This window comes from Schistocerca gregaria, chromosome 2 (genome assembly GCF_023897955.1).
Source record: "Schistocerca gregaria isolate iqSchGreg1 chromosome 2, iqSchGreg1.2, whole genome shotgun sequence".
NCBI lineage: Eukaryota > Metazoa > Arthropoda > Insecta > Orthoptera > Acrididae > Schistocerca > Schistocerca gregaria.
The window spans coordinates 713,539,859-713,567,062 of NC_064921.1; the positions used below are offsets into that span (position 1 = coordinate 713,539,859).

The 27,204-nt window shown below is 37.8% G+C and overlaps 1 protein-coding gene across 4 annotated transcripts in view; it reads left to right on the forward strand.

Annotated features, from left to right (window-relative positions):
• The window catches only part of LOC126334835 (sialin-like), a 400,692-nt gene extending 373,730 nt beyond the window's left edge, over positions 1–26,962 (forward strand). For all 4 annotated transcript variants that reach the window (XM_049997496.1, XM_049997494.1, XM_049997495.1 and 1 more), the window contains 5 exons: positions 2,637–2,786; positions 5,070–5,202; positions 6,288–6,443; positions 22,694–22,779; positions 23,835–26,962. In XM_049997496.1, coding sequence (XP_049853453.1) covers positions 2,637–2,786; positions 5,070–5,202; positions 6,288–6,443; positions 22,694–22,779; positions 23,835–24,059 — 750 coding nt within the window. In that variant the 3' untranslated portion in view covers positions 24,060–26,962. The remainder of the gene's footprint in view (positions 1–2,636; positions 2,787–5,069; positions 5,203–6,287; positions 6,444–22,693; positions 22,780–23,834) is intronic.
• Positions 26,963–27,204: the final 242 nt, after the last annotated feature.

Here is a 27,204-nt window from a genome sequence, read left to right on the forward strand (position 1 = left end):
ATAGCCATACCCCTGATTTGTTTGTAGGTAGTGCCTTCAAAGGAGAAGTAATTTTTGGCAGAGGATGTAGTTGGCCATGGTGACTAGGATTGGGTTTGCTGGTTTGGAATCTGTCGGGAGTTGGGAAAGGTGGTGTTCAGTAGTGGTAAGGCCATGTGCATTAGGAATGCTAGTGTACAGGGAGGTGGCATCAGTAGTGACGAGCAGGGCACCATGTGGTGAAGGGATGGGAACTGTGGAGAGTCAGTGAAGGAAATGGTTGGTATCTTTTATATGGGAGGGTAGGTTCTGAGTAATAAGTTGAAGGTGTTGGTCTATGAGAGCTGAGATTCTCTCAGTGGTGGCACAGTAACCAGCAACCATGGGGCATCCTGGATGGTTAGGTTTATGGACTTTAGGAAGCATGTAGAAGGTAGGAGTGTGGGAGTGGTAGGGGTGAGTAGAGAGGTGGACTTAGAGGAGAGGTTCTGGGATGGGCCCAAGGATTTGAGTAGTGACTGGAGATCCTGCTGGATTACTTGAATGAGGTCACTGTGGCAAGGTTTGTATGTGGAGGTATCTGACAGCTGGCAGAGTCCTTCCACCAGGTAATCCTTGTGGTTCAAAACAACAGTGGTGGAGCCTTTGTCCGCAGGTAGGATTATAAGGTCAGTATCAGTTTTTAGATGGTGGACTGCAGTTCTTTCTGCAGATGTAAGGTCAGTTTGCATGTTGAGGGATTTGTGGAATGATTGTGAGGCAAGGTTTGAGGTTAAGAAATTCTGCAAAGTTAACAGTGGGGATGGATCACAGTTGGATGGAGGAGTGAACTGAGTTAGGCAAAGTTAAATATTGGTCTTTGGTTGAGTCTGATTGTTAGGGTTGGTGGAGAAAGTGTTTCCACTGTAGAGGACCAAGAGAAGGTCTTCAACAAGTCCTGCATGATTGAATTTGGGAGTGGGGCAAAAGGTGAGGCCTTTGGAAAGGAGTAATATTTCGGTGTGACTAAGGCTTCTGGACGAAAGGTTCATGACTGTGTTGCAGGTTTGTTTAGGTTCTGGATTGTGTGTGGTGGTGGGAAGGAGTTTTGGAGGGTGGGGTAAGTGAAGTAGGTCTGCGAGACAGGGTTTGTCAGCTCTGAGGGGATCTGGGGGAGGTTTGGAGGTTGTTGTTAAGATAGTGAGCAGTGGTGCTCCAAGGTGCAATTAGGAAGTGAGCAGGATGGAGAGCTTTTTGAGGTGGTTTTGTGCATGTTGCTCATGTTCCTGAAGAGTTTCAGTGGTTGTTATGGGTTCTAGGAATTTGGGATTGCATAGCAGGAGAATTTTGCAGTTGGAGAAAAGGTACTGCAAGGAGGTTTGGGCTTGGCTGATATGGTTTTGCAGGACTATGTCGGTGAGGTCTAAGGATTGGTGGAATCTGAACAGGTGAAGGTCATTGTGGAAGGAGGGGTGGCAGCCAGAGATGGGTAATTTGATGGTAAGGCCATTAGGGGGGATTCCATGAGCCAAGCAACAATGCAGGAACAGTATGTGGGACTAGGATATGGCTAGGGATAAGAAAAATTTTCTGTATTGATGCAGATGGAAGGAGGGAGGTGTAAAGGTAACAACTCGCCAAATAGTTTAGGCACTGATTCACCAATACAAATATAATCTGGAGTAAAATTGTTTCTAGCTTCGACACAAGTCTTCCTTCAGAGCTATAGAGTACAAATACACATATATCTGCATGGCTGCATGATCACTGCTGATCACATTGTGTTTGCACTGCAGGTCAGGGTGAAGTGGATGAGGGAAGAAAAGTAGTGGAGTGGGAGGAAGAGTTGTTTACATGCCTATTAACAACAATTATAATTTATGATGATGGGTAAACAGTACATTAACAACAAAGAGAAAACTGTACAAGCATTTGAAGATGTATGTACATGTATGTAAATTTCAAGAGATGAATCAGAAACACAGACAGTTAATAATGAAAATAAACACATTCTTTAACATTACCATATGAGATTGATAAAGTCATTAGAAACATGATGGAAGAAAAGGATTTATAAATATATAGTGTTTAAATACACGTTGGTAATCTTAATCCTCATCTCATTTTCATGGCAGCTTAAGACCACATCCTAGACCAGACTTTAAACTAAAATTGAAACTCATAGCTACACCTTTTTAATATACTGAAAAGTCTTGTGTCCAGTTTTATATTTCCAGTGTGCCACATTTGTTTGGATGTAAGAGTCTTTGTCTATAGATTTTATGAATGACAATTCAGTGGATAAATATTATACACTAATGTGCTTTGAACTTTAGTCATTGCTTTTGCTTGCATGATTAAATGTTAACTGAATTAATATATTCTCTTTGTGTGTGTGTTTTGTTTTGTCCACTCCCATTAATTGCACAAAAATTATAAATCATTAACCATAATAACTATAATTCTATAGTGACCGTTTTGTTCTAATGATGAACTTTTCCTGTCTCCTTCCTCCTACTATTTTTTCTCCTTTCCCTGTTTAATGTTTTATTTTATGTTTTTTAGTTTAATTACATTCTTCTTAGTTTAAAGTTAATCCATTTTGTTGTTGTTGTTTTTTTTAATTTGAAATTACTTTTATTTCTCCTTTCCTGTGGTGCTTGATTTATCTGTTTCAGGGCTTACCAGTACCATGGAAAGCAATTTTCACATCATTACCAGCATGGTCTATAGGAATTACAACATTCGGACGCATATGGGTTCATTACACATTCATTATTCCAGGACCACTCTATATGAAGACTGTTTTAGGTTTCAGCATACAAAAGGTGATCAAAAGATAGTACAGTGTTTTATAAAATAGTTAGTGGTAATTTCTGGTAATGTACCCAGTCATGAATGAAGGAAAGGGAAACTGTTTGGTGGAGGGTGTGAGGACAGCAGATTACCTGAGACTGAGACAAGGATATTTCATTATTCATGAAAATTACAAGTTATGAGCCTATATATTGTATTGCTGTATGCAAGTAATATAGTACACCGATGATTTAGTAACTTATTCCACTCTTTGAATCTTTATACCACTCTCATGAGACTGAAAATAATAGAAGCATGAAATCTGGTGCAAATTTCAATTTGTTTCTGTTGTTAAGTACAATAGTTACTTGCAGATTGGGATTTCACAGTTTTACAAACAGATCACCTTCAGCAATCTATATACACTAAAAATATGTGTGTGTGCATGAGAGCGAGTGAGAGATAAGTCATGAGTAATTTGGACCAAACTATGTACAAATGTCTTAGTGCCAGGAAACAGTTGACTTGGGGTGAGACACTTTTGTCCTATCTGTGGAGATGAGGGACAGTAACTGGTGGCATGTGCACTTAACATTGGAACCAATGGAGCAATTTCAACCAAACTGTGTACAAATGTGATTAACTATTTGGGAAACACTGGGAGGGAAAAGGAGGGTGTGTGAATTATGCTACCATAGTGCTGTCAGGGACTGAGTAGGGTGGGGGGGGGGGGGGGGGGGGGGGGAATGGTGACATGCCAAAAAAATGACCAATACTAACATCAAATCTATAGTTTATGGTGCTGCTAGGCTGATGGGCAATGGTTCTGACAACAAAAAATGGTTCAAATGGCTCTGAGCACTATGCGACTTAACTTCTCAGGTCATCAGTCGCCTAAAACTTAGAACTAATGAAACCTAACTAACCCTAGGACATCACACACATCCATGCCCGAGGCAGGATTCGTACGTGCGACTGTAGCAGTCACTCGGTTCCAGACTGTAGCGCCTAGAACCGCACGGCCACACCGGCCGGCCTTCTGACAACATCACATTCTTAAGAACGAGGATGGAAAAATGATCGTGTTGTGTCCAAATAATGATTAGATCATTAGGCACAGAGCACAAACTCAGCTTTGGTAAGGAACAAGACAATGTTTTATACAAAGCAACATTCTGGTAATTACCATAAGTGATGAAGAGACCGCAGAAAATCTGAATCTTGATGGATGGACAGTAATTTGTACCACAGTCTTTCCAAATGTAAGTGCAGTGTGCTACCAGCCACTCCTGACAAGGCTCTGTGTGTACTTATTAAATACACAGCAAGTGATCACAAGCAAGAAAGAAAATGTATAATTGGCTGATGACTGGCATCTACAATCCACTTCAGACATCTCAGTTACAAAGTTATTTTAATCACAGTATAGTGCTATCCAAGAAGGATTCAGTCTTTGGCTGATTGGTGATAGTCATAATGACATTTTGCCTGTAGTGGTAAAGTAGATTTTATCGTATAAACACACTCATGAGAAAGGAGACTTGAAATTTCCCAGATTTGTCTACTAAGGAACAAACAAGAAAGCTGTCAAAATTTTTATCAACCATCTTTTGGATATTATAGCTCTTCTTAATTCCCATCATTGAAAATTTTATGTTATATGCACTTGGAAGAAAGCACTTCTTCTTTTCGTACATTAACATTATTTGTTCTCATGAGCTTACCTAACCAAAATTTCCATTTATCATAGTATAAGCCGAATTTAGATGTGCCTCTTAGCCTAAATGTATATCATATGTATGCTTTTTTCTGTTTAGTCACACTGGTATCACATTTCACAGTATTTCACACTTTTACCTGCCTGCATCCTTTACTCCAAAAATAAAACTCCCTTTAAACATTAAGATATCAGACCAGACAGTCATGGTGCATGGTCATCAAGGCACGTCACATCATATGATAATTCAAGTATTAAACTTGATTTAAGTGTAATACCAAGCACTTTGACTTTATCACTTGTCTTAATAGTTATATATTACTTTGTATTACAGTGATCAATATTACCACAGATCTTGTATAATGGAACCACTCAGACTTAGTGAAGCAATTCATGCCTAATGAAGCAGATGTTCTATCAGTGAAAACTTTCACTTATGCTACATTAAGATTAATTAAAAGATAGTATTACTGGCATGTAACTACCACAGTAAAAATACAGATATTATGGTTTCACTGTATAGCCCTTATAATAATATACCATCAGTCGTTTAAAGAAACAGGTTTTCATTGTTTTTCTTTCAATCTAATTTTTTCAGAATGGTTTGCTCTCTGGCGCACCCTTCCTCTGCAGTTATGTCTCGTCAGTATTTTTCTGTTATTTTGCTGATGTTTTGGTTACTCGGAAGATTCTTTCTTTGACAAATGTTCGGAAGCTTTTCACTGCCATGTGTGAGTATTGTTACTTCTTGCCATAACTGAATAAAACAGTGAATGTATATATAAGTTGTAAATTGCTGTTGTATGCAGAAATTAGAATAGTTATTGAAGCAAATTATGTAATTTATACAGTGATACATTTATAGCAATATTGTGAAGCTATTTAAATATGACAAAATATACAATAATACAGTCATGTGTTGTGACTTCAGGATGGTCTCACCAGCACTCATATTACTTAGAAATTGTGATGCATTCATAACATCAGTTTTAACAAGTCCTGCAGTTACAGCACCAAATAGAACAAACAATATTATTTGTTATGAAATATGGATATGTGCACACAAGTATTCTATTGGACTTTATTATTTCTGCTGTCTACAAAAGCAGCTTATGGGTAAAGCATAGGGCAAGTCAGTTCATAAGTATGCAGGTGAATCAGATTTCTATACATATTTATTTAAAATCACAAACAATACATGTTGTACATTTATATATTTTTATTTATTAGTCCATGAGGTCTTATGGGTACATAGAATGTATGGTAAGACATTGGATACCATTTAACCCAACACTGTTTCTATCACTATAAAATATCATCATGGTTATGGTATTGGTTATTGGTAAATTGTCATTGTTATTAGTTCAGAGTTTACACTACTACTATGGTTTCAATGCATTATCTAGCAAAAGACTGTATCAGGCTATAGAAGCAATAGTCAGTCAGATATGCCTCCAATGCAACTCTGTATCCTGCAATGCTGTTTACTGAGTTCATGTTGTTTGGAGATAAAAAAGATACCTAGAAAATAATCAGAGTTGCACAACTTCATTTAGGAGAGTTTGTTTTTGTACCACTTGCGAGGAAGAGTGCAGGATTTTCATTCGCATACTGCTTTATAAATACTAAGATATCATATATTGCATTCTAAATAGCTTAATGTTGTTTGGAGAAGCTCCCACAAAATGACTCCATACTTCAGAAGTGACTGAACATTTGCATAGCATAGAAGAAAATTATAGAGGTTTACATGTAATGTTCTGCAGCCATTGTTAAATATTTTTGTTACTACAAAGTTATTCTTTTTCTCTTTTAGCTCAGATAATTCCAGGACTACTTGTCCTTGCAATTGGATACTTAGGCTGTGAGATAGTATTGGTGCTGATTGCTTGGTTTCTTGCTGTTACCCTTATTACAGCATCTTATGCTGGTGCAATGGCTAATGTGGTAGATATTGCGCCAAATCTTGCTGGTAAGTAGTGTATTCAAATACTGTGATACTGATTTAACATCATTTTGCTATTTTTGGGTTAAACATGTGATGCGATGAAGCTAATGTAGTGTACGAAGCAATGAATCATAGTAGTTGGTAATTTTGTCAAAACTGAATAATATATTTTTGTAATCCTGTAGTGTGTGACAATTTCCATGAGCCTTGCAAAAAATTTCCTTTTGGTTCAGAAGTCATTTCAGTTATTCTAATGAAGCAATTGATTCAGCATTTCACTTGTTTACTTTGTCCTGATTAATCAAAACTTAGGACATGAAAATGGAAACAGAAAAAAATATTTGCCCTTTCCAGTGTGTTGCTCTCAGTGGTGCGTAAGCTCAAGTTTGCAGTTCATATATGGCATTATGGTATCCCTCTCATTATATTTATAAGTGTTTTCCAGCATAGCTCTGGAACAGCTGGAGCTATTTCAACTATCATCATACAGGTAGACTTACTATGTGGGAAAATAAATTATTGTGGTAAGACACTGCTAGCACTATTAGGAATGAGGTGGGGATGTGAATTTTAATCTAATCCATAGTTTTTGGGATTCCTAGGTGGATTGGTATCAGTCCTGGTGACATTTAACCTCCGGGGGGGGGGGGGGGGGGGGGGGGGGGCATATGTAGTGGTAGAGAGGTGTAACATGTTAACTATAACTCTAGAAAGATGGGAATATTTTCTGCCAAGGCTGGTAAATATGACTTACTATCTGGAGGGGAAAAAAAGTTTTTGGACTAAAACTACCCTAGCAATGCTAATGATGGGAATAGGGATCAGATGCTCTTGGCAGATTGATGACTGTAGCCTGATACATAGGACACCCTGAGTGTGGCATTTAGGATGATTGCTATGCTCATTTAGGCAAATGCTGAGCTGATTCCAAACTTCTGCATCAAAGAATACAATACACAAACAATTAAAATACAATAACACACAAAACAAAGTTTACATGATTCCCAGACAGATGGTGCTCACAGCTTCCCTCCCTTAGGTTATCTTTATTGTGGTGTCAGGAAGGGCTTCCAGACAGATAGTTTAAAAAATAAAATAAAATTTTGCAAATCCTCAAAAAGCAGACCCATAATAGATGGGATAAATGCTAGGTATTAGGAGAAGACTGTGGATGCAAATTGTGTAGTTCATACTAACTTCATTCCTGTTTCTAACCACAAATTTTAATACAATTGGGTAGTATGTACATATTGGCATGCAAGTGTAAGAGTCCCTAAGTCCCCGAAGAACCTTCTGCAAAATCTTCAGTTATCAGGTTAGCTCAGTATTCTTTTTTTGCACAATATTCTCACAGCATGCTTCTGCAGAATACATACGTTATTGACCTTAGGAGGTGAAACTGACGGTTTCTATAAATGCTGGTGCCACCTAAGTTTATTGTTCATTTGGATACCTAGCAGTTTTCCCAAATGTCTCCTCATCCAGTGTGTGCCCAATGAGCCCTGCTTCTGGAATCTTTAAATCATTTTATGTATTTGGTACTGCATCATAATATACGTTTTTGTAAGATCAGTGCATAAGCCACTTGCTGTGAAACAGTTGTAAAAATTTTCTATTATTCTCCTGACTGCATTTGATGTTGATATGTTTGAGGCCTTTATAAGTGTACTTGCCATTGGCAGACATAACAGTTTTTAAGAGTTGTCCAATCTCCTCAGTAAATTATTTATGTTGGGCAAGAAGGAGATTGTGCCAAGCATCTATCTTGTGGGATATCACACTAAATACTCTCCCACTGGGAATATAATCTTATTCCTGCAGTATCATTTGCTAATGTGACACTCTGTTTTCCTTTGTTAAGGTATGGCTTCAATTGTGCAAAGAAGAATGCCTTTAATGCCATATCATTCTATTATCTGTCGTAGAAATTTATGATCTGCTTAATCATAGGCCTTGGGAAGATCGCAGGGGAATTTATATATATATATTAAAAATAAAGATTCCAAGACTTACCAAGCGGGAAAGCGCCGGCAGACAGGCACATGAACAAAACACACAAACACACACACAGAATTACAAGCTTTCGCAACTGGCAGTTGCTTCGTCAGGAAGGAAGGAAGGAGAGGGAAAAATGAAAGGGTGTGGGTTTTAAGGGAGAGGGTAAGGAGTCATTCCAATCCCGGGAGCGGAAAGACTTCCCTTAGGGGAAAAAAAGGACAGGTGTACACTCACACACACACACACACACACACATATCCATCCGCACATACACAGACACAAGCAATATAGGCAAAATGCAACAGGGAATAACAATATTAATGTGCTAACAGTAAACTGCAGGAGCGTCTATAGAAAGGTCCCAGAACTGCTCTCATTAATAAACAGTCACAACGCCCATATAGTACTAGAAACCACATGTAAACAGTAATGAAATCCTAAACTCAGATTGGAATGTATACCGCAGAGACAGGCTGGACAGTGAAGGGGGAGATGTGTTTATAGCGATAAGAAGTGCAATAGTATCGAAGGAAATTGACGGAGATTCGAATTGTGAAATGATTTGGGTGAAGGTCACGGTTAAAGCAGGCTCAGACATGGTAATTGGATGTCTCTATAGACCCCCGGGCTCAGCAGCTGTTGTGGCTCAGCACCTGAAGAATAATTTGGAAAATATTTTGAGTAGATTTCCCCACCATGTTATAGTTCTGGGTGGAGATTTTAATTTGCCGGATATAGACTGGGAGACTCAAACGTTCATAACGGGTGGCAGGGACAAAGAATCCAGTGAAATATTTTTAAGTGCTTTATCTGAAAACTACCTTGAGCAGTTAAACAGAGAACCAACTCATGGCGATAACATATTAGACCTTCTGGTGACAAACAGACCCGAACTATTTGATTCAGTTAATGCAGAACAGGGAATCAGCGATCATAAAGCGGTTACTGCATCAATGATTTCAGCCGTAAATAGAAATATTAAAAAAGGTAGGAAGATTTTTCTGTTTAGCAAAAGTGACAAAAAGCAGATTACAGAGTACCTGACGGCTCAACACAAAAGTTTTGTCTCAAGTACAGATAGTGTTGAGGGTCAGTGGACAAAGTTCAAAACCATCGTACAATATGCGTTAGATGAGTATGTGCCAAGCAAGATCGTAAGAGATGGGAAAGAGCCACCGTGGTACAACAACTGAGTTAGAAAACTGCAGCGGAAGCAAAGGGAACTTCACAGCAAACATAAACATAGCCAAAGCCTTGCAGACAAACAAAAATTACGCGAAGCGAAATGTAGTGTGAGGAGGGCTATGCGAGAGGCTTTCAATGAATTCGAAACTAAAGTTCTATGTAGTGACTTGGCAGAAAATCCTAAGAAATTTTGGTCCTATGTCAAAGCGGTAGGTGGATCAAAACAAAATGTCCAGATACTCTGTGACCAAAATGGTACTGAAACAGAGGATGACAGACTAAAGGCCGAAATACTAAATGTCTTCTTCCAAAGCTGTTTCACAGAGGAAGACTGCACTGAACTTCCTTCTCTAGATTGTCGCACAGTTGACAAAATGGTAGATATCGAAATAGATGACAGAGGGATAGAGAAACAATTAAAATTGCTCAAAAGATTAAAGGCCGCTGGTCCTGATGGGATACCAGTTCGATTTTACACAGAGTACGCGAAGGAACTTGCCCCCCTTCTTGCAGCGGTGTACCGTAGGTCTCTAGAAGAGCGAAGCGTTTCAAAGGATTGGAAAAGGGCACAGGTCATCCCCGTTTTCAAGAAGGGACGTCAAACAGATGTGCAGAACTATAGACCTATATCTCTAACGTCGATCAGTTGTAGAATTTTGGAACACATATTATGTTAGAGTATAATGTCTTTTCAGGAGACTAGAAATCTACTCTGTAGGAATCAGCATGGGTTTCGAAAAAGACGCAAGGCATTTGTCACAGTTCCCCACAGTTGTTTAATGAACAAAGAAAGAGCATACAGACTGTCAGATCAATTGTGTGATTGGATTGAGGAGTTCCTAGATAACAGAACGCAGCATGTCATTCTCAATGGAGAGAAGTCTTCCGAAGTAAGAGTGATTTCAGGTGTGCCGCAGGGGAGTGTCATAGGACCGTTGCTATTCACAATATACATAAATGACCAGGTGGATGACATCGGTAGTCCACTGAGGCTTTTTGCAGATGATGCTGTGGTGTATTGAGAGGTTGCAACAATGGAAAATTGTACTGAAATGCAGAAGGATCTGCAGCGAATTGACGCATGGTGCACGGAATGGCAATTGAATCTCAATGTAGACAAGTGTAATGCCATGCGAATACATAGAAAGATAGGTCCCTTATCATTTATCTACAAAATAGCAGGTCAGCAACTGGAAGCAGTTAATTCCATAAATTATCTGGGAGTACGCATTAGGAGTGTTTTAAAATGGAATGATCATATAAAGTTGATCCATCGGTAAAGCAGATGCCAGATTGAGATTCATTGGAAGAATCCTAAGGAAATGCAATCCAAAAACAAAGGAAGTAGATTACAGTATGCTTGTTCGCCCACTGCTTGAATACTGCTTAGCAGTGTGGGATCCGCACCAGATAGGGTTGATAGAAGAGATAGAGAAGATCCAACGGAGAGCAGCGCGCTTCATTACAGGATCATTTAGTAATCGCGAAAGCGTTACGGAGATGATAGATAAACTCCAGTGGAAGACTGTGCAGGAGAGACGCTCAGTAGCTCGGTACGGGCTTTTGTTAAAGTTTCGAGAACATACCTTCACCAAAGAGTCAAGCAGTATATTGCTCCCTCCTACGTATATCTCGCGGAGAGACCATGAGGATAAAATCAGAGAGATTAGAGCCCACACAGAAGCATACCGACAATTCTTCTTTCCACGTACAATATGAGACTGGAATAGAAGGGAGAACCGATAGAGATACTCAGGGTACCCTCCGCCACACACCGTCAGGTGGCTTGTGGAGTATGGATGTAGACGTAGATGTAGATGTAAACTGACAGAAATCCTCAATACAGCACTGCATGGAGGATATCTTCAAATGTTATTTACAAATATTCAATATGGCTATTCTGTAATATGGCAAATGTCCCATTTGTAATCAGTTTACCTCCAGATACTACGAAGCAGGTCTGACGTATGGTGGCAAGTGCTTGTGTTATCTGTTGTCGCAGCTTGTTAATGTTTCCCAGAAGTGGACAGTCAAACACTTTATCTTTAAAATAACATCATATGCAGAAGTCCAGTGGGATTATATCAGTTGATTATTGTGGTCAGGATATTATTCCATCATGTCGAGTCCAGTTCAGCGTATTCCTATGGAGATACACAATGACTTCTACATGACTACTCTGCAATTCACATTTAAGTGCTTGGCAGAGGGTTCATCGAACCACAATCATACTATCTCTCTACTATTCCACTCCCGAACAGCGAGCGGGAAAAACGAACACCTAAACCTTTCTGTTTGAGCTCTGATTTCTCTTATTTTATATTGATGATCATTCCTACCTATGTAGGTTGGGCTCAACAAAATATTTTCGCATTCGGAAGAGAAAGTTGGTGACTGAAATTTCGTAAAAAGGTCTCGCCGCGACGATAAACGTCTATGCTGTAATGACTTCCATCCCAACTCGTGTATCATATCTTCACGATGATAAGTCGTGGCACACCAGCTTGTTAGTAAATAAATTCTGTGCTCATGTCATGTTGTAATAGAGGTATTAGATAATGTTGAAGCATTTCCAGTTATGATGCACCAGTTACCGTTGACTCTGGAGAAGAAATAAAAAATACTGTAAATCTTGTTAAAGCTTACAATGTAAGAACATTTACCTTATGTCATGTTGTAATAGAGGTATTAGATAATGCTGAAGCCTTTCCAGTTATGATGCACCAGTTACAGTTGACTCTGGGGAGAAAGAAAAAAAACTGTAAATCTTGTTAAAGCTTACAATGTAAGAACATTTACCTTAGGTGAGACCCATACCTGTTTGATTGTTTGACATGGTTTCTGCACAACTCATATATCTGAGCATTAAGCTGATTCTCTTTACCACAGGTATGGAAAATGGTTTCATTATTAAACACAAATTTATTAAGAAACCCATCTTCAGTCTGCATTTTGTTAAACATTTCTACACAAAACTCAGCTCATTTTCTTTGCCACTTTCTCTTAAAGCTTAAAACTGCTCCAGTTTGTAGGATTTGAATGACAGGCATTTCCATAATACCTTTTGACAGTGTTACACTGGGCATATTCAGTTCTAAGCTGGCACATTTCATTTATCTAGATGGACTTCAAATACAAGACTGGCAAATTTGTTCAATTACTGTGTCAGATGCAGCCAGTTTTGATGAAACAATTGTACAATGTTACTTAAAAACTGGCTTGATTGCAAATTTTTTTTATTCATATGACCGGTTTTGGTTCATTCAAAACCATCTTCAGAGCTGTAAAAATAATGATACTAATTTACTATTTCACGGAAGTTAAAACTTTTTCATCCTATCTAATCAACATCAAATGTACCAGAGCATACCTGATATTTCAGTTACAGGAGTAACCCGTCGAAATCCAGCAATTTTCACATGCTACGTCACATAGAATCGGTTAGCAGAGTGCATGTCATTTATATTAATTATAACACTATTACCGACAGGTGGCGTGTGGTACATTTGTTACATTCCATTTGCACATACTGTATTCAGTAGATCTTTTTTTTAATTAAAAATACTTAATTAAAATATGTAGATGCCCTCCTGTGGCTCTCTTGCCTGCGGCGATAGACATCAGACGACTGAGTGGACCGCGGCACAACACCGAAATGGCGGGAACTACGGAAGCAGACCGTAGAGGAAAACAAGTTCACACCATCACCATAGATATATAAATCGCCCTATGTTTTTAGATCGTATAAAAATGATAATTGTACTGTTTTTTAATGCTGACAAGTACAGATTTTAAGCTTGACATCTACATATTTTAATTAAGTATTTTTAATTTAAAAAATATCTACTGAATACAGTATGTGCAAATGGAATGTAACAAATGTACCAGATGCCACCTGTCTGTAATAGTGTTATAATTAATATAAATGACATGCACTCTGCCAACCAATTTTATGTGACGTAGCATGTGAAAATTGCTGGATTTCGACGGGTTACTCCTGTAACTGAAATATCAGGTACGCTCTGGCACATTTGATGTTGATTAGATAGGATGAAAAAGATTTGCTTCCGTGAAATAGTAAATTAGTATCATTATTTTTACAGATCTGAAGATGGTTCTGAATGAACCGAAACTGGTCATATGAATAAAAAATAATTTGCAATCAAGACGGTTTTTAAGTAACATTATAAAATCACTGATTGCTGTTATCCCATAAGACATTATGTTTGTTTTTGTACACAATTGTACCAGTTAATAACAAATTGTCTTTGCGATGGTGGCTTTCAATATTTAGTCCTGAATTGTCCCTGAAGTTTAGTAGTTGATTTAGATTCATCAAACCATAAGCAACACTGTGCACATACTGCACCTTTATATGACTCCATGATGACTGTTGGAATAACTCATCCGCACATGCCACCTAGCATCAAAGCTGGGAACTTACAGTGTTAGGTGCTAATAAAACTTGAAAATGTACAGCATTCAGTGCTGTATCAAACATTTATGTAAGTTATTTACCCTTATCGCAATTAAAGGTTACTTTTGTACAACTAATTTATAAACACCATATAACGAACATGCTGAGTCACAGATAGGCACAACAAAAAGACTGTCACAATATGAGCTTTTGGCCATCAAGGCCTTTGTTGAAAATTGACAACACACACACACACACACACACACACACACACACACACACACAATTCTCACACACATGAATGCAGCTTCTGGCAGCAGAAGCAGTGTGGCTTCACATGCTAGAGGCTGCAGTCATGTGTGTGAGAGCTGCATTTGTGTGTGTGTGTGTGTGTGTGTGTGTGTGTGTGTGTGTGTGTGTGTGTGTGTGTGTGTGTGTTTTGTCAATTTTCGACAAAGGCCCTGATGGCCAAAATCTTATATTGTGACAGTCTTTTTGTTGTGCCTATCAGCAACTCAGCATCTTCGCTATATGGTAACAACTTTCGTTTTTGTAATATTGTTACATTTCATCCTGGATTTTTCATTGTTTGATTTAATTTATAAACAACCTGCATGTAAGCAGAGCAGAGATAAATGAGGACAGTCTAGTGGCAATACGGGCTGCAAAGGAGAAAATCCTCTGATATAAATGAGTTTGGCAAAGGGTAGATTGTTATTACCCGGCACCTGGAATCACATCTATTCTTATACTAGGTCAATGGTTGAGTCTGGATACTCTCTCATTCAGGCAAACGGTTGCTCAGAACATGCAACATGTGATGCAAATAAAATTACAGCCATTGAAAGAAAAATTTCTTTGCTGTTGCATCACATGTAGTGGTTACCACAATTCTCTCCAGATATCTTACCCATGGTTTGCAAGTGAACAATTGTCTTGGAAATTCATCAAGTCTCTAGCATGTACTAACAAATGAAAGCTTGTTAGAAGATCTGTGCACTAGAACACAGAATCCTAATGAGCACTAAAAAAAATCAATTAAATTTCATTCACAAGATAAATTGCACAAATTGAGAGGTTGTCAATTTAACAAAATTCAAAGGGATTAAAATTATGAAAAACCAAAATTGGAATGATCATATGGAAATGTGGAGTACAGAGTAGTCACATTGTAGGAAAGTTCTTGTAGAATGTAAATGCTTTAGGATTAAAGGAGACCATTCTCTGAAAAGCATAAGCATTGAACTGTTGATAGACACATAAAAAAGGAAAAAAAGTCTTGCTAGATTTTAGAGGTATGATAACTCTGAAAGCCAGCAAGGTTTTTTTCCCTGGTATGTGCCTACCGACAAAGTGCTTCTGCTTTTCAGTGAGTGTTCTCCCTTAATTCTAAATTATTTCCAGAGCAGTCATGTAGACATAAATGTTAGCATTAAACGGAGAGGAAGATTCATAATGGAAATTGTGTATCTTCTACTGCAGCTGTGTATATCTCTGTTCATCTATAATTTATTTTTACTATCAACAATATAAACTGTTAAGAAGTACACTGCTGTCCAAAATTAAAGCAACAAGCCACTATTTCCCTGCCCTGTGTCTAATTCATGATATAACCCTACAAACTGTCAGCACATGTCTGTATGACCATGTTCTGCATGGAATGTGGCATTCCGGTCAATGGACAACGACGCCAACGATGACATCATGGCACCTATCAAATAGGCTACTGTTTGCCGGGTAGTCCCACATCCACAACCGCTGTGTACACAGAGACAGACAGTGCAATATGGCACAGAGAAGACATCTTCCAGACTCTCTCCAGTGGAGGGCCATAGGAAGAATGGAAATGGAACAGTCGCACATTGATGGGGTCCAATGGCTTAATGGTAATCATTCTGTTGTTTCTCAGTTGTGGCTACAGTTTACAGAGACCGAAACTGAATTCTGAAGACTTAATGTGGGGTGGACCATGTGTGGCATCAGAAAGAGAGGGCCATTATTTGGTTGTAAGGACCTGTAGGATTAAGGCAGTATGCCTTAGTACTGCTTTGCAACTGGCATCAACCTTGCGGGATCCACTGAACATGATTTATTGAGGCAAAACATGTACAGAAAGGCTTCAGCAGAGTGGCTTTTATTGTCAGAGACTGCTGTATGTGCATCTCTGATGCCTCTTCACAGAAGTGAACGTCTAGAGTGGAGCGTTGACATGCCACCTTGATGGTCGAATAATAGGCCAATGTTCTTTTCACAAATGAGTCCCAATTTGGTCTCTAGAGAGAATCTCGATGGATTCACATCTAGAGGGAATGTGGAACATGGTTTCAGGACCCAAACATTGTGGAAAGAGACCAATATAAAGGAGGATCATTAATGATGTGGGCAGGGATTATTTTGGCAACTGTTCATGATATTGTACAGGTGAATTGACGAGCTTTAACTGCTGTCAGGTATCATGAAGAGAAGTTGGGACCTCATGTGCATGTGTTACCAGGTGCTGTAGACCTAGACTTCATATTAATGGACAATTATGCTCAATGTCACAGAGCACGGGTGGTTGACATTTTCTTAGAAATGGAAGATACTGCATGCAAGATGTAGCCTGCTCTCCTCCGGATTTGAATCCCATACAACATGTCTGGGATTCACTAGGGAAATGGGTTGCTTCACATCAGTATCCACCAACCACTCCCCAACGCTTGCGAACTGCTCTGTAAGAAGAATGGGCGCTATTGCCTCATCATGAAATTGATGACATCATTCCCAGCATGCCCCATTTTATCACACCTGTATTTCTGCCAGAAGTGGCACGCCCCCTTCTGAGCACATTAACCAGTTGTCGGAACATGTGTGCAAGTCCGTTAAGTTGGAAAAAAGAACATTTTTGTCTTCTGTTATGCATGTTGCAAATGTTTGTGTTCTGTATTCCTTACACTGTTTCTACTTTACCATCTCCTGTTCATTCTGTATGGTGGAAAAATAAATGTAACCTCACAAAATTTCCATTTGTTGCTTTAATTGTGGACACCAGTGTAAATGAACTGAGGAGAGATTGACTCCCAAGATCTTTGATATACACAATATTCCTAAGGATTGCTATTGCTGAATCTACTGTAGTACATTGCCAAAGAGAGAATTCCTTAAGAAAATGCAGAATGACGGGCATGAGAGGGAAACACTAGTTTACAATGGAATGAGACAGGGCTGTTGCGTAACCCTGTTGTTACTGTGAAGGAAACCAAGGAGTAATTTAGAAAGGAAATTAAAGTTCAGGGAGAAGAAATGAGAACTTTGAGGTTTGCATATGACACTGCATTTCTATCAGAGACGACAAAGAACTTGGAAGAGCAATTGAAAGGAATGGGCAGTGTCTTGAAATGATGATATAAGATGTACACCAACAAAAGCAAACCAAGTATAATGGAATGTAGTGAAATTAAATGAGACCATGCTAAGTGAATTACACTGAACAGCCAAAGAAACTGGTACATCTGCCTAATATCATGTAGGACTCCCGCATGATCGCCGAAATGTCACAACATGACATGGCATGGACTCACCATGTCTGAAGTTGTGCTAGAGGGAATTGACACCATGAATCCTGCAGGACTGTCCATAAATATGTGAGAGTACGAGGGGGTGGAGATCTCTTCTGAACAGTACGTTGTAAGGCATACCAGATAATCTCAATAATGTTCATGTCTGGGGAGTTTGGTAGCCAGCAGAAGTGTTAAACGCAACGGTGTGTTCCTGGAGCCACTCTGTAACAATTCTGGATGTGTGGGGTGTTACATTATCCTGCGGGAATTGCCCAGGTCCGTTGGAATGTTCAATGGACATGAATGGATGCAGGTAACCAAACATTATTCAGTTGGCTTTATGTGGTTTTTAAAATAATTTTACAGTCACAAGAATGTATAGACAAGGCAGTGTTAGACTCTCCAACTTCAAAAAGATTAGTTTGCAGGAGTTTCCATGTTTGCTTCCATACTGACTCTTGAGGCTGTCTTCTAGATTCTGAAAGTGCTCAGAGCATATTGTAGAATTTCCCCAGAATATCACATCATATTTTAGATGGGCTTGTATTTACATTTGGTGAGAACATGATTTCAGCACACTTAGTGCATAGCAGCCAGTATTTACTCTGTCCTTTACCTTTTCAGTATGTTGATTCCATTTCAGGTTATCTTATCCCCATAGACTCAGGAATTTGAATGCAGCATTGGTAACCATTGGTTGGTATTTATTGTTACAATTGGTTGACAGGGGTTTGCATTTTATGTGGTGTGAAAGTTCATGAAAACTGTCTTTTTTAGTGCGGAATGTTAATCAGTTGATTGTAGCCCATTGGCTGAGTTGGTCAGTGGCCAAATTCACAGCTTTTTGAAAAGTCTCTGTGTTTTCCCCTTCAAGGAGCAAAGTTGTGTCTCCTGCAAACATTTTGGTTTTGAGTTCATCTACATTCAGGCTCAAGTCATTAATATACAGGAGGGATAGTAGAGGTCCCAATACTGAGCCCTGTGGCACTCCTTGTTTAACAGTTTTACTACTAGACTTTGAACTTTTTGCACTTTTACTTGTAAGCTATCACTGTGTGTGCACTGTGAAATGTGTAGCTTTTGCCAGGCACCATTCTGAATCCTGTATTCTAAATGACTAGCCAGGATTGTAAGATCTGTGGCATCATCACTGTCAACTAAGCTGTTGATACAAGTACTACCCATGAAAAATTTTTCTCTATGACCATCAGTCCACTAGGCCACAGGATGTTGCTTAAAAACTTTGCTTTGAAGGTATCACATGTAAGGTCCTCACTTACATAATCTTCAGACCATGCCACAGCTTCCAGATCTAGCATCTGCCATATGAGAAACCACTTGTTGCATTTTGTAATACATTTTGTCTGGAAATATACTTTAAGGTTACACAATAAAGCCTGAAGTCCCCCACCCCCACCCTTCCTTTGGAATCTAGAAAATTCATCATTAGTATACTGCATATTCAATAAATTCACCTCCTGTCTGTCTTTCTTCACACCTTGCGTGAGTGCATTTATGTTTGCTTTGTGTAGTCTCATGAAAACCAGTGTGGTACTGACTCTGCTAATCACTGCTATACTGATGTTAACTAGTTGGCTCTTCCCACCTAGTCTCTCTCTCATCTGTGATTCGAGGTTAGTCTTAACCCCTTCTTCTATTCCACTGTCTCTTTACCAACATCATGTGTGATAAAATGAAATTCAGTGCATATGTTACTGACTAAATCATTAACTTTCTTCATTATACCTTCTAACTCTGCTTCTAATGCAGAATTACAATTCTGAGTTCTCCCTTAATTTCAACATACTGTCCCCTTCCATATTTGTCATCACATTTAGTAGTCCCTCCATGCAGGTGAAATGAGGGGATGGAAGTGCTTTTGCCTCAATGAGAGCATGGCTATCTTCCACAGTCATGGGTGTGTCTGATTCTACACTACTTTGTGTTCCTGGCTTTTTGTATTGAAAACAATCTCTTTTGAATGGCCATGTCTGATTCTATGCTAATTTACATTCCTGGCTTTCTGTATTGAAAACAATCTCTGTTGAACTCAATAATATGCACTATCTTTGGTACATTCCTCATTCTAACACATTACAATTATATGAATATAATAGAAAGAAACATTCCACATGGGAAAAATAGATGCTGTGACTTACCAGACGAGAAAGCGCTGGTAGATAGACACAATAAAAAACACACACACAAATTTCAAGCTTTCGCAACCCACGGTTGCTTCATTAGGAAAGAGGGAAGGAGAGGGAAAGATGAAAGGATGTGGGTTTTAAGGGAGAGGGTAAGGTAAGTCTTTCCGCCTCCGGGATTGGAATGACTCGTTACCCTCTCCCTTAAAACCCACATCCTTTCATCTTTCCCTCTCCTTCCCTCTTTCCTGATGAAGCAACTGTGGGTTGCAAAAGCTTTTATGGACTCAATTAAGAGTGAAAAATACAGAAGAAAATGATCTTTAACAAGACAGCAAAAAACATACTGTCAAACAAAAATGAACACACAAAAGCATATCAACATTGCTGTACAATGAAATTGCCTTAAATGTCTATTTCAATGCAAGAGAGCATGCAGGGGAATAAATGACAGCATTAAACAAATTACCAAGTGCTTCAATAAACATACCATAAATAAATTGTACATGAGGTACACCAAACTTGGCCCATACTGGGACTAAGCAACAACTGCACACTAGACCAAGCTACTGAATCCCACACTCTAGCAGCTGTCCTAATGGGGTACAGGTGAAGAAGAAATAGCATTCATTGATATCAATGAGCAAATGTACATTTTATTCCAGCTCCTCCATCCCATCCACAGCATGTAGTCACTAAATCGCACACTGTTTTTTTCTGCTTGTTTTGGCATCCTGTCTTCCAGCAGCAAAATGAGTTATGTGAGGTTGTACCATATGGTTTGGTGATTTAGTTGGTTCGTGCTGACTACACATTGTAGGTTAGGTGCCCAGTTCCCAATGTCCCCAAGGAGTTTTTTTCTGTTTCTTAGTGTTTCTTTCAGCTACAGCAGTGATTTGTTATTGTGAAAAATGAAAAGTTGCTCCTTACTTCAGAGTCTATGTTAAACTGTAGATTCCTCCATATCTGACTGAATGAGTCAATCCAAAGGTTAGATAGAGAAAGGCAGGACATACCATATCCAGTAGGACCTCGCCCAGTAAATAACTGCAGTGTTAAAACTAACCTTGAGGTTGAGTACAGCTTTACTTAAAGTTGTATCAGCAGCATAACAGATGAGGGTCTATATGCAATTTCAGTCTTTCTCGGTGTATTCCACTGATGAATTCTGATGAATTATCAGCCGAGTGATGGCAACGTTCTTCAGAGAAGATCATGGGTACGAAACTCATTGAAACGTTGCAACAAGAAAACACCACTACTCTGCTGATAATCCAAGAAGAATTCATCAGATGAGAGTCTACGCTAAACAATGGGACACACAAGTGATAAAAAGAATATAAAAAAAGTAGCTTAGGACATAGTCCTGTGGAACACTAGTACTCATTTTTACAAACAAAGTATATGTTTCTTCTTGAGAAAAACTGTTTTTATTGTCAAAATATGAATAAAAAAATTACTGATGTGAAATCATTTGCACCATGAAGCTCATTTACACTACTGTAGTGAACCGCCTAAATGAATGCAGTCCAGTTCTATATGTGGATTGCTGAACACTGGTAACAGTTTTTTTTTCCCCCAAAGCAGTTAATTTCAATGAAGGTTGGTTAGTAACACTGCCTCACTTATGTTAGTTTTTCATTTCACCATAGCTCATCCACTGTAACCATTATTTATCCCTTTAACTCATATGCCTACTTTGGGTCCTCCATATTCAACTATCTGTTCACTCTGTTTCCTGGAATATCCTCTTAAGGAACCATAACCTACACCTGCACACACTGACAAGATCTACCCCAGAACAGTCGTTTATAACTTGTCTTGCTCTCATGTCTCCCACTGCACACCCCTCCCACCCTCCCTAACAGTTCCAACCACTCGTCATGGGAGCAGATTGCTGTATGCCCCAGTGAGATGTCTGCTGGTAACTTTATGATCTAAATTTAAGCAATTTTCCATCTTTGTTACTGAGCACCTCATCTGTTGAAGAATAGTGATCTATTGCCATATGCACATAATGGAAAGAAACCATACTGAAACATGTTGAAAATAAGACACATTTGCCCCCCCCCCCCCCCCCAACCACCACCACCACCACCTAACACAACAAACACACACACACACACACACACACACACACACACACACACATCACATGACATGACATGTGACATCATATCACATGAATTGTCGTCCTCACATTTGGGGACTATGACAAATGCTTTCCACAAAACTTAAATATCAACTGTTTATTCCTTAATCCCAAGAGGAGATTTTTGTAGATTTAATTTGGCCAATGCCTATAATCAAAATGAACATTAATGTGGATGAACATTACTGAAAGAGGCAAATAGAATTTTTTTGTAGACCTTCCAGAACTTGAAAAAAAAAAAGTTACATTGAGATTGTGAAATCATTATTGCTGCTATTTAATATACATTAGATTTTATGTTTATTTATTTATTTATTTATTTATTAATTTCATGTTCCGTAGATCCAGTTAGTGAGTCAATCACAAGGATATGGAACGTGTCAAATATGTGAAGATATGAAGGAAATAATTGAAGCACTGAGAACCTTAAGAGCATAAAGCACATTTCATTGGGCTCATATAGAATTGAATATCAGAAAAATTGGTGAGATAGCTTTTCATTAGTGTTTATATGTGTAGTGTGGTCTACAGCACAGATAAACCTAACTCACCATAAGATCAACATATATCATGAGCATGCATACATGCTAAGGTCTTAAAATCAACAGCAGTGGGCTTTAAGCCCTTACGGTTCTCAGATTTTTTTTAGTGTGTCAAAGAACACTATTTTAGTAACTATTAAAAAGTATTTGTGCTTCACTTTTAATTCCCAGAAATGGTAAGTGTTATTAGTGTCATTCGCCAAGGCTCAATATTTCCAATCTGTTCATAGTTAAACAGTTTGGAATGAAGCAGGAAAACCCTTTCTTAATAACAGAGTTTCCTTTTTGTTTCTTTAGGACCAATCCTAGCATTTGCACAAACAATTCACATGACAGCCAGTTTTCTATCGCCACTGGTTGCAGGTGCACTACTGCAAGAAAGTGTAAGTACCAATACTTCATACAAAAACATAAACCGGCTCTAGAAAGATAAAGTATTAGGTAGTAAAGAGAGTGGCATGTCCAGCATTTATCACTATATTTTATAAGCTATTTCTATGTCAAAAGGAGAGTGCCATTGTGGTCTATATTGTATTCTGTATGTATAATGACCTTCAGTTATAAGTCGCTTTAAAACTATCTTTTCATAATGCTTCATTTGTTTCTGGTGCAGTTGTCATTTTGTCCCCTCCTCTAAATTTGTCTCATCACCTTTCCTCTGTCATCCATTTACCCTTGCACTAGCTCTACTCTTTCTTATTTTCATTTTAGCAACAAATTTGAGGCCATAAAATTTAACTCATATCCAACTTAGAGGTTCATTAACTGTCTTAAATTTTACTTTATGTATCAAAACACTGTTTTTAAATATAAGCAGCCTCCAAAAACTAAGTTCACATTATTATGGCAGGCCAGGTAACTTCTATTGAATGTGTGCATGCACTTAAAAAGACACTGATATATGACACTATTTTTCACATTTTCACCAAGTTAAAACTTTGTACCAGTTGTTCAATTCTTCAACAATAGAAATCCACTCCTTGGTCACAGAACCATTTAAGAACCATTGTATGAATGTAATCCTCTTCACCAGAAAATGTAGGATTGTTGCAAATCTGTCCCTTGATTGCCTGTGATCAATGTCAGTGGCTGTCCTCCTCACTCAGTGTAATCTACATCTTTGTAGCCTCAGTCAAATTCTTGGTAGTATTTCACTATGGCTGGATGTGACTTTGCATTTGATTCATAAACAGCCAGCATTTCATGGTGAAAGGATATACCTATATGTGTAAAGTTCCTATTTACTTTGTTCCCAAAGCTAGCAGTAAGGGCTACTTTTTGTGTGTTCAGCTACAGTCTAGCATTTTGATGTAGCACTTCTCACTTGCTTATGATAACACTAAAGGTTAAAAATAAAGCTTGTTTTTTGTTATAGTTTTTAATTGTTCAATTGTGAGTTCAATTTTGAGGTTATGAAACTTGTAATATTTTTTTCCAGCCAACTTTGGAGAACTGGCGTCATGTGTTTTGGGTGTCTGCAGTAGTGTCATGTACGACATACATCATGTTCCAGATATTTGGAACAGCTGAAATACAGGCTTGGAACTATCCTGATCAGAAATATCCACTGACCCCTTCTGCAGAGGGCAGTGATCAACTACTACCTTTATCAAAAAAAGAAGATTTGCAACAAAGGAGGAATCATGATGCTGCTGAAGGCTGATCATCAGGGTCTACATTTTTTTATTGACCACATGTGCTTTCTATTTCTGTCTGACTGGCAGACAACAAACAATTTAACTAACTTCCAAAAACTTATACTGTTGCTCATCTTTTGTCTGTGCTCGAGATGCATCAACATTATGGTTCCCAAGTTCCTCTTTGTTTTTCTTTGTGGAAATAGTGAATTATGTTGGTGTAAGTCAGTAATCTTGTATTTCACAAAAACTCTTTGGCTTAACATTTCTACATAGTTCTTATAGGTGTTATGTGCATACATTACACATGATGTGTTCTGGTCATTACGCAATGGTACTTGCTTGATAAAACAGAAAGATATTAAGTTATCTGAGAGTGTGGATATAAGGATTGGCTTGTATTTCTTTTTTTTTTTTTTAATAATGGAGATTGGAAACAGCATGCAAGTCTTTGTGGGCAGATGAAAATGGATATGGGACAGTAAGATATATAAAATAGTATGTTAATTTATTCCCCTAATTGTCATAATTGCTATCTAAATATGGAGCTTTTGTGTGTGTGTGTGTGTGTGTGTGTGTGTGTGTGTGAGAGAGAGAGAGAGAGAGAGAGAGAGAGAGAGAGAGAGAGAGAGAGATATCTGGCCAATGGTCCTTCTTTACTGATGCTGTTCACTTTGCATTTCTTAAAGAGTTTAGAGACCATGTTGAGTTTTTATTATTTTGTTTTCTAATTAACTGTGGTGGTTATCTTGAAAACTTTGTTACTTCATTAACCAAAATAAATAAAAGAACTTCCAGAAGTAGTGATGATAAGTGCAGGATGCAATCAAAGAGATTCACTATTTTTGTGGCAGTATATTTGTGTAATAGTAGTTTCTTTATAGCAAAACCAGCTAACAGAATGCTTCGAGCATGGTTGGTTATTTTAAACGTGGAATAGTATTGTACTGTAAGCACTAAATTCCTTTCAAAGAAGTAGCTAGACTATTAAACTTTTGTATGCCCCATCACAATACTGTATCATGAAAATTGTCATTCCGGATTACTGAGAAGTATTATTTTCATTTGTGTCAGTGACAGAGTCTGAACAAACTGTATGCAGTGTGTACTTACAACTAATGAAAAGTGCCTAGAACTTATGTGATGAGAAAAATAAGATAATATTATAAAGGAACTTTTGTGATTGTTGTGTAGTTGCTGTCCAAGATAATTGTAAGTAAATGATATCATGTCATTTTGAGTTGTGAGCTAATGTAAATTTAAACAATGTAATAATGGGACTATAGTAGAATTACTTAAACACTGCAAGTTGAGTATGCATTAAGCATGCATAAAAATGGTGCTATTGTAGAATACATTGAACACTCCATATTGATATATAAAATAAAATTGTATATAATAAATATAAATGTGAACAATTACACATAATACTGGATTCCCCATGTGTGGTAATTAACTGGTTTAATTCTGAGCAATGTCACAGCCTCTTGTTATTTATTCTGACGTTTTCAAACTGGTCAGCGAAAATGGTCCCTCTTTAGCTGACAAGTATTTTGTTGTCAGGGGCAGAACTAAAATGTGTAAGTTATCAAAATGGTCTGCTTTTTGTGAGCTGTAAAATTTTAGGAGACTGGTGACATATTTGCCACAGAAACCCTTCATTTAACAGAGTTCAGTATAATGTAGTGTGGAACAGCTTGTAATTTACATGTAAGCCTTACAGATATAATTTTTTTCAAATTTTGACCAGCATACTCTTGACTAATGGTGGTGATCAACCTAAGAGATTAGTACTGAATTTTATTGAATGCCAGAGGCCAGTTTGAAAAGTGGCAGACGACAGTATCAAATTAATAACTGACAGAGCTGCCATTCTATATTACTCAAACATTGTGATGCACAGAGTTCAATGCTCAGTCTACATGATAACAGAATTCTCAAAACAACTTTTTCTGTAAGTATTTCAAAACACATTGCAGCAATTTGTTGCAATTTCAGTGAACACAGTACTTATTTTCTAGATGTTGTCACTTCAGACACCTTCAAAGAGATTTGTTATACTGTTGCAGTTTCCAAGATTACACCCAACACTTAAGCAATTCACTCCTTTCTGTGGATGGTCACTGTGTTTACAAATGTAGTAACTTAGTCCCAAAACACAATGGATTTTAATTGCATAATATTTATTCTTATTTGCAGCAGATCGTTAGAAAATTAGATTTAAATTTCACAAAGTTATTATAATTTAACTTCTGTGTTCTACTGCCTAACAGCAAATATTGGGAAATAAAATACAAAAACAAAATTTAAAGCATTATTTGACTGATATACTCATCAGTATTGACATTATGCACCAGGTTCAACAAAGATGTTGCTATGGTATAAAATAGCTCTTGCAGATGCCTCTGTGTAGAAGCGCAATCCTTTCAGATAAAATTTGTCAGTCAGTTTCTGTTTAAAAATACTAAATTTGTAATGTGCAAAATGAATATCATTATGACAAAATTGTATTTAAAAAGTCACAAATTGTACTGTGTTAATGTAACTAATTGTAAATCCTTCATGGTATTAGTCTTAAAATTTGTATTTTTAATGTTCTTAAGTTTGTCCAAGTTTTGTTTTTTGGGTTACATTGTCTTTCAAGGACAACAGGTTGTGTAAAAGTACAAAGTATATTGATGTTAATAATTATATTTTGGAATGCAGAAGAAGAGATAAGTAAAAAGAGAGAAGAAATTCTGCGAACTGCAAGTATCTGTTGCCCCAGTATAAAAAGACACAAGTTCTTTTATACAGGAGTAGTTGTTCCTAGCCTATCATCCAGTTATTTTATGGAGCACAAAAAGTTTACATGTATATCTTTCATAAATGAATGCAAGAAGAGTGACAATAAACCCTAGATGTGTGTCAGAACAACAAGACAGGTCCCATTCATTATTATTGAAACTGCACTAGTAAGCATGTTAAAATGAAATGAAGATCAGTCTCTCTGCATGACATTAACGTGCATGTATATATATATATATATATATATATAAGTGTGTGTGTGTGTGTGTGTGTGTGTGTGTGTGTGTGTGTGTGTGTGTGTGTGTGTGTGTGTGCATGCTGGAAGTGTTCATTGAGTCTTCAATCTCACAAAGTTATTCATCAATCAGCACTCATCTTTCAGAA